Below are 12,948 nucleotides of genomic sequence, written 5' to 3' on the forward strand. Positions count from 1 at the left end.
TTGGATCAGCCTCTTGTTTGAACGGCTTTATTTAATATTTTGGTCCTGGTTAATATTTATTATATACGGCACGTGAACTGGCAGGCTCCATGTCGTCTAGCTGTTCGTTGCCAGTACTTCTAGATATGGGATCGAAGATCTTGTCGACGGATAAATGACATACAAAATATGTGGCCGGTTTTGTTCATTTAGTAACAGCTCTGTCAAATATGTAAGGCCGGTTACACGAGAGGTTTATACTTCCAAGGTTAGAACGGGAGCGCAGAGTTGTCTGTCTCACACCCAGGCTACCATTATCCAGTGCATTCAATGTTCTCGTGGGTGAAACACTGGAAAAGCCAATCAACCAAAATAAACAAAATGTCCCTTGGTGTGCTGGGACCATCCGTATCATGTAGCATCAGAGATGTGCCACCAGACCTTCGTTTTCATGCGTGGAATTTTGTAGAAATATTTAGCTATGCTATCCCACTTTCACAGAACCGGTGAGATAATGGCGAAGTAATCCATGTCCACGCGTTTGGCTCCCAAATTGATGTATTTGAGGAATTTTACTTCATTTTCCCATTTACGCACACTTCCGCTTAAAGCAGACAATCATTTATGCGAAACTACATTCACCTGCATATATAACATAAAAGTGATGATACAAATTTGATCATCGATACAATACAACTCAAACGGAATATCATTTTCAAAGGACAACAGTAACATGATCAGCTATAATTCATGGTTAATCGATCCAAATTCTCGAGTAAATAATAGCTTAAAGCACTAGTTGATTACTTGAGATTCATGTCTCAGACATTGTCGAGATCTCATGAATGCTTAGAATCTGATAGTTCTAATATCTTCACATACCTTCTGGAGCAAAAGTTACTAAGGAATTCCAGAAATAGCATATACCATTTTATGAAAGCATACATCTTCCACATCCAAGTACCGTCATATACCAAAAAATTCCATATGAAAATTGTAAGATTTGACAACGTTCTGTTTCATGTTTTCAAATGTCCATGCCTGGCAGATCATTTGCAACTACACTGCATCAGGTCAAAATCTACCAGATACTGATTAATACTCAGAATGAAAGAGAAGGAATATCCCACGTTTTTAAGCTGGGACTTAGCATTTCTCTGATTTCTCTTCCTTAGCTCATGCGGTTCATGATAATTTCTTTTGATCCCCAAGATCCTGCAGTCAATTCAACCAGAACCTTGGACCTGTCAAATCACGTTCCACAACAGCACCACGACTTGCCAGTTTCTGAATCCGGCTAGAGAATTCATTAGCCTGAAGGGGGGAAAAGAAAGGGAACCGTCAAGATTAAGGATACCATGTTGGAATTCGAAATAATAACACACATTTTGACTATAAAATATACAGAAATAATAAGTTACAATCTTCTTCCTAAAATAAAAAAGGGCCTCAAGATGTTGAGGCCCTAATCCTTTTGTGGCCACACTGCTCTATGTTGTACCGAGAGTCAGTTATGTAGAAGTATAAAAGTTAAGACCCATATTCATTTTAAGAAGCTCATTTATATTCTCAAGGTTTATATCAAAAGAAAAGCAAGATACATCCGCTAAACAAGGTTTTGGAGTCGCATAGAACCAAATTGGCAGGCACATTTGAAGGCATTTTATGATATGGAGGTCTTGACTGGCCAATCCATCAGGATTCTAATCTGTGCACTATGAACCATAACCAATGCATAATTCTGCTTGCTCATCAGCAGATGAGTCAAGGCTCTGCAGGTTCAACAAAAAGTTAAGTGTATGCACAGTATTCTTGCATATAAAAAAGCATACAACAATGTTTTTCATTCAACCACTGTCATCAGACAAGTTGAAGGATTTTATCAACAATCTGATGCAAGGCTGGAAAACCATACTACCAATTCCTTGATTCTTGAGACTAGCATATGATACTGAAGTTTTGTTAAAAGAATGAAAAGTGATGCAATAAGTGACAAGATTTTCATAATCTTGCTGGATTACAATTTCATAAGAGAGACAACGAGATAGACCTATACAAACAACTTCAGCAATAAAAAAGATACTGCCTACAGAGAAATAGGGCAATTGCAAATAAAAAAAATCTGTAGAATAAAGCTAATTACTCTGAGAGAAATTTCTGCCATACTGACCCTTTCATCGATCCACATTAGTGAACTTAGTTGATTGTTTAATACCCGAACAGCAACATCAATAGGAGTCATACCATCAACCACATCAAAGTCACCTCCCTAAACAAGAGATGCAAAGTGAGTTTTGCTAGCTAAAAATGGTTATGACCACATTGAAATCTTGCAGAGATGTACCTGACTAGCATTTACTGTTTGAATAATTGATTTTATTTGTTCAGCCATCTGTTGCATTTCCCTCTCTATAAATTCAGCCCTTTCATACCTGACATTCAGCAGGGATAATAATTAAAGCGATGCTAACATAAGCAATGTATGACATCTGATATAAACATTAGGGATCTAAAAGTACTAATGAAGATACAGCCCATTAAGGTTGCATGTGGTTCAGGAATTAAAAAAAAGTAATCACCATAGATATGCCTATTGGCATAGTTATGGCACAAGTTATTCCTTGTTCTTTGCTTCTTTTCCTCTTTTTGCTTACAATATTTGGAATAACTTTTGGCTGAGGGTGTATCTGTCCACACACAACACACACACACACACACATACACATATAGAGAGAGAGATGACAACGGATTTATGTGAGGAATAATGATGCTTGGCATAAGCAAGTTTGACTAGCATAACTATTCCATCACCATGCGTATTTCCTAACTGTTGTTGGCCATGCACGAGGCCTATTTCAAGCCCCTGCCTTGTTCCAGGACCAAGCTGCATAAGGATCCAAAAAAAGTCCTCAAAATGCATCAATAATTGCACCCAAATATTGGCTTAAACATAAAAGTCCAAATATGTCTAAAGTCAGACATTTTCCATATAGTAATTCTGCCAAGAACAGTCAATGTTTGTAAGAAATATCCAATTCATGCGTGCAATGAGTATAAATGGCAAGGATCTAATAAAGGTGCCAGCTGGTTGAGTGTACGTGGATCCAATCATGTAGACCCAAAAGATGGCAGTTATCTTTATTACTTGGTTAAGCAAGCGTCCAGAACTATCCTAGTTTCAACAACATCAGGCATCAATCAAATAAAACTGGGTACGACACAATTAAACCTGAATGAGTCCAATTTGACACAAGAATGGTTAATGTAAAATAACAGGTCCACTATATACGACTTGAACTTCCAACCAAATGTATGGGGTCCATTCCAGCCATAAGTCACAATTATAACTATGAATTTATTTCGTCTGAAGTCTGGGTGACTGCTAGCCCATCAACACCCAGGTTTTAGTAAATTCTGACACTTTCTTTCTAGAACAGCGACTACAGATTTTTTTTTTTGAGATTGCTTCCCCTGCAATAAAATTGATTCTAGAAGGATCTTCGGTCTCTCAAAATCACATCAAGAGATTGCATCATTATCATAGAAAAAGAGAAGGCATTGCATCATTATCAAACACCTTCAGAAAACTTTGGTATTTTCCAAGATACTTGTCAAAAAGGAAAATAATTGTGGAAGTAAAACTCACTCCACACCATTAAATATCAATTCTCAACTATGTACAGCAGTAATATTGTGTCCTCGAACTTATGGCCCATCATAATGGGATAATATGTGAAGAAATGGCTTGTAGGTTTGGATAGATAAGGAAGAACAGGACTACTAAGTCTAAAAACTGCAGAAAATAAGAAGAAAAACACACACACACAGAGGGGGAGGGGAGGCAAGTTATTTTTTGAAAGTGGAACTGCAAGTCTGCTAATACTTTTTGATAAACACTTCTATACACAAGTACCAAACACACACTAATTAGAAATTTCAAAAGCAATCTTAAGTAAAATAAGACTTATGAGGCTAACATTCCAACATCTTAAAATTTATCCGGTTCCTAAATGAAGTCCTAATTTTGAGGATTTCATGCAGTCCATAACACCTACAGGCTTCCAAACTTTCTATTATCCAACTAATTCAAAATTAAAAGAAAAAGAAAGAAAAGTTTAACACTTTTCTGCCTTAAATTGTACAAGCTCTCACATCAAATGATGCAAAGGGAAAAGTATCCATATAACCATCAGTAATAGGTAGTCCACCTATATATGGATCCAGATTGTAGTAGCAAATTGATTAGCTGCAGATTCTGGTGACATTTTGACCATACACCTTATGTTTTTTGCAATTTTTATCATGCATCTTCCCTTTGCATTGCATGATTACAGATCAATCTATCTCCAATAAAAATGGCCGGCCCAATGCACAAGACTCCAACTATTGTAGGGTCCAAGAGGGGCAGATGTACACAACCTCATTCTTGTATGAGGAGAGACTTTTTCTGTGTTTCAAACCCATAATCTTCAAGTCACAATGGAGCAACCTTACTATTGCGCCAAGGCTCACCCTCACATCAACCTATCTCCAATGAAGCATAAAATATCATTACATACATCTTTGCTCCTTTGATCAGCATGAGAAAAGAGATATATGAAACCTAACAAGTGGTTCAATGAATCTAATGAAGGAAAAAAGAAACTGTCCAAAGACGCGTGAAACACATGGGAAGATGCTCACCAAAGGTTTCTCAAAACTATACTTCCCACAATTTTAACCAAGTTACACAGTTAGTCAAGAGCTTCGTATTATTTCATGAAACACTTCCATGAATCTCCCTATTTTGAAGAAGCCAAGTAAAATTTGTAAGAGATGAGTTTGTTGGAGAAGCTTGATTACATGAGACAAGTCTATCCCAACAATTATGGTTTCAGTATCTTTGACAATCACGCAAGTAAGACATGAGTTTATACAAGCAATTGTTAGGTCCTTAAGTCTGTCAGGTCCTTCCTCAATACATTGCAGATCCTGATATCAGCTATCATGGATCCCTCAACTCAATTTTAGGGCCTATGTCAATTCAGATATGGTACAATTACAACAACCAACCATATGAACAGGGCCGGTTATCAAGCAAACTTGCTTCATCTATAAAGTTTTGCAAGGACTCAACATCCACATGTTATAAATTCTAAATATAATTTCATAAAACATCTTGTTACATCTAGACACAACTTTGGAAAGGAAAGGTCTGCAGATATAATAAGCATCTTTCTTTGAGTGGCACTCTGCAGACTCTTCCTTTGACAACAATTCGATGTAATTAATTTTAACATTAGAAACCATAAAAAACACCAGGCAATTAAAAATTGTGTGGTATAAAGTATTAGCATGCCAGCAACTTAAGTCAAACTTCTATACCATATCTCACTTACAACCATATCACTATATATTAGGACTTCAATGTTCTAGCTCCACGAGCTCGAAACAATTAAAGGACTCCAATTTGTAGGAACAAATGATGGATACCTTAACGTAATTAAGCTTCTATGATGTTCCCATCGATCATCTGAGTCGTTATGGAACAAAACAAAAAGTATGCTATGAAACTGATAGCATTGAATCAAAAGAATCTAGAGTTGGTACCAACATCGAATCCCTTGCAAAAGCAGCATTGTCTTCAAGAAGCAGCCCGTGCTCATCCTTGTATATACGCTCAGCTTCTTCTTCCATGCTTTGCAAAGCCTTGTCAACCTTGGTAAGGAGGGAAAAAAGATTAAAGAATACATTTACTGAAGCATAAAGACAGGCCAATCTAGAAAACTTATTTAAAAGTTAAACAAAGACAAATAAAGAAAATGACCCCTAATCAACAAGTTAGAAAGATAACAAGAGAAAATCTAAATGAGTGATCTACCAGCTGGACAAACCTAATTATTTTAAAAATAAAAAATGAGAATATTTTTAGAAGATTATGATCTTCCATAAACTAAATAAGTAATGATCTACCAGTCGAAAGTCCAAGCTCATACACATAGGTTAAGTTTTTAAATCACGGGCCACCCACTCTATCAATTTAATTCAGAAGTACATAGTATATCATAAACTGTTCTTTTAGAAAGATGTAAAACATAAATGAAATTGGCAAATGGATTGCTCAGTCATTCGTGTTTCTCCACTAGGATTTGCTATGCTATGAATGAACTAGTTTAAATGATACAAAGCAGTATTATGGAAAAGGTGTGCTAGTGTTGTAAGCCAGTAGTCATGAAGCTTTAGTAATAGCAATTTTTTGAAAAATGAAACTGATACATGGAAAGAGTAGAAAATAGATCCAATTCTCTAACCAACCAAACATAGAACAAAATGAATATATTCCCAGATATGTGCATGACCATCATACAGGTCAGCATTTCTTGAACATCCATCCAAAAGATCATGAAACATAACACGATGTGAAGAACAATGAACTGTAGTAGGATACAACTAAAGATAGGAGAAAATTGTGGTGACAAATTCTGTAATTTACAGGAATAAATTAAGTAATTGTTTTCAAGCCAACCTCTTGCTGGTGAGTTTCAATCAACTCCAACTGCCGCTCCAAGCTAGTTTGTGTCTCTACAACCTTTGCCACCTCAGCCTGGAAATGGATTAAAAGCACAAAATTGATAATTTTATGCTATTAAGATGAAATAATGCAAACCTAGAGTTTCAAATAAGTAGTAATTATTATAGAAAAATCATTATAAATATGTGCTTTCCCTCCATGGAATTAAATTAAAGGCATGCAAATTTCAAAAAAAAAAAAAAAAAAAGCTCAGAATCATCTCACTGTTTGTTGCTTTCACAAGAATCATCCATCAAACCAATATCATCCCTTAACCTACGCAGTCTAGATAAAAGACAGCATCTAAAATTTGCAAAACAGTTAGAAGAAAGCAAGTCGATGATTAAACCCACAAGAACTAATGCGACAAGCATTAAAAAATACACAAACATTTATACGGACATGCTTGTTACAAAAATTCACAAGACAAAAGGCATGCCTCTGATTAATAACTTCTGTGATAAATTGAAGTAGTAAATCAAGGTCACAAAATGGCAAAACTCCCTTCACACAAGTCAGGGTCCATCTCAAAAATCACAGCTGGGTCTGTTTTCCTCGACCAAGACATCAATATAATCACATATTACAAGGTAAGGCAACCGGTTTTTAGCAAACTTATCTAGAACGTAATTGCATTAGCATGGTATTGTGCCCCACAACAGCCAGCAGTCCAGTAGATATCTTTTTCATGTATTCAAGCTGTTATGAGATCTGAACTGCATTACATGATCTGCAGAATCAGTGGCAAACAGGTAATGAAAGTCAAGCTTCAGAATTTAAATGTAATGTTGGTGGAATATTGCCCCTGACCCTGAGCACTTTCATTTTGTTGGTTTCAAAACATCTGCATTTCCAATCAACAAGATCAAAAGACCATCAAGTCAAAAGATTTCTCCCCACTCCTTAGCCCTCAAATTCAAGATTTTCCACACAATTCCATTCTCCCACAAAATTCCTTTGATGCATATGATTCAAAGGTTGCAGTATGAATCCTGATGTGAGACCTCCAGTCACCAGTCCTAGTTTTACTCTCACCATGGCATTTTCTCTCCAGTAACATAGCACATATCTTCCAAGAGCGTATGATAGGTTTTCCTCATCCTAAAAGTTCCAACCCTTCCAGCCTCAGTCTACATCATCCTACCTGCAAAAAAGGCCTAGTGTATTCCATACCATTTGCATGCATCCCTTCACATTAGACATGAATCCAGTACTCTGAAAAAAGCAAGTTAATCCTGCAAATGACAACTTTTAGTCACTTATGAATTTATAAAAGTAAGCTGTGTTGCTCTCTTTCAACCAAGCTGCTCTAAGCTTTTCCCCAGAAAAGACCTTTCCACACACATTGCTAATGTAAAACTTCCTCTAATCTGAATACTTGCAGTTACAAAATTTAGAGTTAGACAACTCCATTTGATCCATTACCATTCATTGGTTTGCTACTAACACAAATTTGAGAATCGCTCAAAAGAAGCTTAGACTCCCAAAGCCACAAGAAAGGAAACTATCTCAGCCTGACACTTTGGTGGCCCTAATCCAAAAAAGTTCCCCATGTCTGCAACGAAAGAGGAAGAAAAGTCTTGCTCCTCAAACAATCTGCCAGCACCATTCTACATTGCCCCACATTTGCTATCATCGATTGCCATCATGATTATCTAACTTGCCACGTGAATGCTAAAGACGGACATAATTTTACACAATAAAAGTTGCCAAGATCAACATTTTGGGCTGCAAACAAGCTCAAGCTTGATTCATTTTGTAATCAAGCTGAACATTATATTGCTCTTTTTAATTTTGATCCAAACTCAAGCTGTCACAAATAACTAATTTCAACATTTTGGTGAGATCTAGAGGCCAAACAAGGCTTTTATATATATTACTTAAGCTAGCTTCTGAACTTACATCTTAATCTTCTAGTTGAAATACATTCCTTTCTTATGTAAAGTATGTTAGTAAGTAAATTAACTAAATTTTAATATAATAGCTAAAATAACATATAATGCATATCTACTGTTTATTTGTTCATATCTTGAGCTCAAATCGAGCCAAGTTACAACAAGACAAATGTAGCTTAAATCTTGAATTGCTCACGATCAGCCTACCTATTGACAGCCCTATCAGCATTAACCTTCTTTAGTCAGCAATCCTTTCAACCAGCTGTGTAAACCACAAACACATCTTTTTGGATGGTTCTAATACACAGTAAAGATCTACCACTACTTTCCTCCCACCTTTTGGGGATCAGGCACTACCCTCTCAATTATCCACTTTGCAACCACTCAATCTGGACAAATTTTCCAGCTTCTCTCTCAAATAGCATAATTGATCATAATGCTTGACAAGAAACTGTTCCAACATCAGAGAAACAATGAAGCCTACATGTTTGGAGAAAGCAGAACTGAAACAGGTTATATTTGAAAAAAAGTGATGCTCCAACCAAATCAAAGGGGTAACTAATTCTAGAATTGGGTCAAACAACAAAATAAAAACAGCCAAACCACATGTGTTTGTAGTCTACAAAGTGAGAGACCTACCTCAAGCCTAATAAGAACATTTCGGTTTTGCAGAATCCTTCTGTCCCATTCAGCTATTGCAGTTGCCTGCTTTTGAAATTTGGCTGTCCGCTCTTGTAACTCAGAATTCCAGTCTTTGATAATCTGCAACCCCCACAATAAATAACTCAGGCTAGCAAAATAAAAAAATTTGCCAAAGTTAGTTTACACCAAAAGCTTTGAGACAAGATAAAAAAAAGCAATTATTCCTAATATTATGCAAACTTGTTTTCTGAAATAACAACAATATGCCATCAAGCCGAGCAAGGTAAAAAAGGTAAGGGAGAACACATGACAATACTTTTTCTGCTTCTAGGAAATTTACAGCAAAGCAAGTTTCTATTTAGCCTATTGCTAGAAGAGTCATAGCTCTTAAACGTTCAGTACCTCTCCAGCAGTTTTGCCAGGAATCTCTGATGGTAACTTGGGCACTTGGGGTGTCAATGAGCTTGTCGTAGAGCTAACGGGCCTACAGTCCAAATATTGAAGCAAAACAATGGGAATTGTCAGAAGTTAAATTACCTTAAGTAAACCAGCTGCTAAATTTTCAATGCAAACTAATATATAGAGCAATCAATATATATCTATATATATATATATATATCTATATATATATATCTATATATATATATATATATATATATATATATATATATATATATATATATATATATATATATATATATATATATATATTTATGCACAAACCCCCCACTACTAGCTTGAATGCTTGAAGATGATGCTTGAGTTGTGGTGGAACTGGAACTCGATGCACTTGCTGATGCTGTAGTGGAAACACCTGACCAAAAAACAAAAAAAGATTAAAATATAAGCATCTACATCTTAGTAAGCATCTTTGCATGTCCATCTCCGGCCAACATGAACAGTATATTGAGCAATTATCATGTCAAAACAAATCAAAATGGGTGCCATTGGCAAGAACTGACAACAGAGACTAAATAACATCACTCAAAAACCGATTCGGCATAGGTATGACCTAAATTACCTCAAAGAAAGAAATAGAAATGGCCTGAGTCATTGCACCCCGAAAAAAATGAAGTAAATGGAAACCTACTGACAACTAGAGAGTATGCGAAACATCATGGAGTGAACTGGATGGCAAAAGACTAAGTCAAGAAGTCTCACAAAGTGACAGGAATCAACAAGAAGTATCAAACAATACATATGAGATGCATGCGAGCAATGAATAAATGGAAAAGACCGCCATCAGCTGCATCATGTTCGTCAACTAAACTTTTTTACTTTCATTCCTTTGTCAAGAGCTATGAAGAAAGCACGACAACTAATAACAGTTAGATAAATGTAGCAGATAACAATAACTAATAATGCAGAAGTTTGAGGAGAGCCTGAAGCTAAGTCACACCACATGCAGTAATATAAGCAGCAAATTTTAAGAAACCCGGGCAGAATTCTTCAGATGCATCAAAAGGGTACGCTGTGATCTTTAAGGAAAAAGGTGAACCATGGAGCAACTCACCAAATGCTGGAGCAGCAGCTGTGGATTGCAATGGAGATGATTTCGTTGTCGATGCTGATGAGGAGGCAGTAGGTGGAGCAAAAGCAGGAAAAGAGCTGGTCGCTGGAGTACTGGCAGCTGACGTCACAACTGCGGCCGTGGCGGCCGCTGCAGAAGTCGATGTGAATCCAAAAGCAGGGACAGAGGGTGTAGCCGCGGCGGAAGTGGACGCTGGTGAAGTGAACAGCGAGGGAACAGAAGCAGGAGGAGTCATGGTTGCTGCTGTAGAGACTGTGGCACTTGTGGCCGCAGCCGTTGCAGCTACTGAGAATACGGAGGACACGGAAGAAGAACTGAAGGATAAGGGTAAGGATTTGGCACCTCCGGCGCTGGAGAAAGCTGCTGGAGTAGATGCAGCTGAAGCAGTCGCAGCAGAAGAAATTGTATGGCCGAAGCCAAAGGAAGGCTGGGAAGCGGATGAGGCAGATGGTGTCGATGACGAGGCAGAGGTCGTGGCTGGTGCGGGTGCTGATGAAGAGGTGGTGCTTGCTGGTGCAGAGCCCTTGGAGAAAGAGAAGCCGCTTCCGAAGGAGAACGAAGGGTTCGAAGAAGAGGAAGATGAAGAACAGACGGCGGAGGCGGAGGAAGATGACGGGAACAACGAAGGGAAGGACGGGGCCGTTGCTGTCGCCGATGAGGAAGAGGGAGCGAAGAAAAAGGATGGAGCGGTTGTTGTCGAGGCCGGAGCAGAGGAGGCGGGAGCACCGAACAGCGGCGAAGCGGAGACCGATGGGGCCGCGGCCGAAGAAGAGGAGGTGGAAGAGGAGCCGGCAGAGGAGGATCCGAACCCGAAGAGGGACGGAGACGAAGCAGCGCCGAAACTAGGGCTTGGAGCGGAGGAGGTGGAGGATCCGAATCCGAAGGGGGAAGGCGACGAGACTGACCCAAAGAGAGGGCTCGGAGTGGAGGAAGGCGTGGCCGATGACGAAGAGGAGGAGGCAGAGGCAAAGGAGAAGGAGAAGGGTTTGGGAGTGGAGGCGGCGGCGGATCCGGGAAAAAGACCGGAAGCGGGCGCAGTCGATGAGGCCGCTGAGGAGCTGAGAAATGACGAGCTGAAGAGGGAGGAAGAGGCGGAGGGCGACGAGGAGGAGGTTCCAAAAGAGAAGCCGGTTCCGGCGGATGAGGCGGCGGGTTGGGAGGGAGTGGATCCGAAGGCGAAGGAAGGCGAAGACGATTGCTGAGAGGAGGCGGAGGCGGAGGCGGAGGAGAAAAGGGGGGAAGAAGAGAAAAAGGATGAAGAGGAGGAGGAGAAAGGGGCCGAAGAGGCTGATGGAGCTTGGGAGAAGGAAAAGCCCTGGGTATGGGAGGAGGAGGAGAAGGAGGACGACGACATCGTCGAGGGACTCAAGGAGAAGCCCGATGAGACGGTCGAGGAACCGAAGGAGAAGTCCGATGCCATCGCCGATTACCGCACTCTTTCCACTGCTCCTCTCGCCCGCCCGCTCTTCCTCCGGTGATGGAGGGTTCTGCTTTTGGGGTTTTGCTTTAGAGTTGAGACCCACCGGGTTCGAATTTCGAATGACAATGGCGAACAATTTGCCACCTCGCCGAATGTTTTACCGGGAGGCTGCGATTAGCGGTGATACGTGGGAGATCGATCCATGACTTGGAATGGGCCGCCCTTGGGCCTGGATCAGTGGCATCGCTGCAATTTTGTTTTTTCTCTCTCTCTCTCTCTTTTTTTTTTTTTTTTTGGTAGAACGCTGCAATTTTTCTTAGCGGACGGCGTCTCTTTCGTTATTGGAAGCATTGATCGCCTGGATGATGGATGAGAGGGCAAATCAAAAATAACAAATTTTCGAATTACACAAGATATTTGATAATTTAAATGACAAGAGATATTTGATCTGAACTTTGGAAGCTCTAGCCTGGACTGTCAATGATGAGCTGAAATCTTGCAAAGCTCCAAATTATATAGATGTCCCCTGATATTAATATATATTTTTTCTGTGTATTACCTCTATATATATATATATATATATATATATATATATATATATATATATATATATATATATATATATATATATATATATATATATATATATATATATATATATATATATATATATATATATATATATATATATATATGCATGTATATATATATATATGCATGTATGTATATATACATATATACGTATGTGTGTATACATATATATGTACGTATGTGTATACACATATATGTATGTATGTGTGTGTGTGTATATATATATATATATATATATATATATATATATATTTATTTATTTATTTATTTATTTATTTATTTATTTTTTTTTTTTTTTTTGTGAATGTTAAAAAATTAGTAAATCCACACATGCCTTTTT

General features: G+C 38.4%; 1 protein-coding gene across 2 annotated transcripts; it reads right to left on the reverse strand.

The window, feature by feature from the left end:
* Positions 1-950: 950 nt before the first annotated feature.
* On the reverse strand, positions 951-12,157 carry LOC105046248 (uncharacterized). Of its 2 annotated transcripts, XM_010924781.4 has the most exons (10): positions 10,940-12,157; positions 10,580-10,849; positions 9,790-9,880; positions 9,469-9,550; positions 9,064-9,186; positions 6,485-6,562; positions 5,573-5,676; positions 2,324-2,411; positions 2,150-2,248; positions 951-1,293 (listed from the first exon to the last, which is right to left on the reverse strand). In XM_010924781.4, the coding sequence occupies exons 1-10, from the start codon at positions 12,015-12,017 to the stop codon at positions 1,201-1,203; spliced, it is 2,106 nt and encodes a 701-aa protein (XP_010923083.1). In that variant the 5' UTR covers positions 12,018-12,157; the 3' UTR covers positions 951-1,200. The 2 variants fall into 2 exon arrangements, with proteins under 2 accessions (XP_010923083.1, XP_010923082.1); XM_010924780.4 differs by having other exon boundaries at positions 10,580-12,156.
* Positions 12,158-12,948: the final 791 nt, after the last annotated feature.

Source organism: Elaeis guineensis, chromosome 5 (genome assembly GCF_000442705.2).
Source record: "Elaeis guineensis isolate ETL-2024a chromosome 5, EG11, whole genome shotgun sequence".
NCBI lineage: Eukaryota > Viridiplantae > Streptophyta > Magnoliopsida > Arecales > Arecaceae > Elaeis > Elaeis guineensis.

Bases quoted from the DNA above. Each gene is read 5' to 3' on its own strand.
- LOC105046248 (XM_010924780.4), bottom strand. From the start codon at position 12,017: ATGGCATCGGACTTCTCCTTCGGTTCCTCGACCGTCTCATCGGGCTTC. The intron at 9,187-9,468 runs GTACTGAACGTT...TGGGGGTTGCAG, and splicing joins CTGGCAAAACTGCTGGAGAG to ATTATCAAAGACTGGAATTC. The intron at 2,412-5,572 runs GTTGGTACCAAC...GCTGAATGTCAG, and splicing joins GCTTTTGCAAGGGATTCGAT to GTATGAAAGGGCTGAATTTA.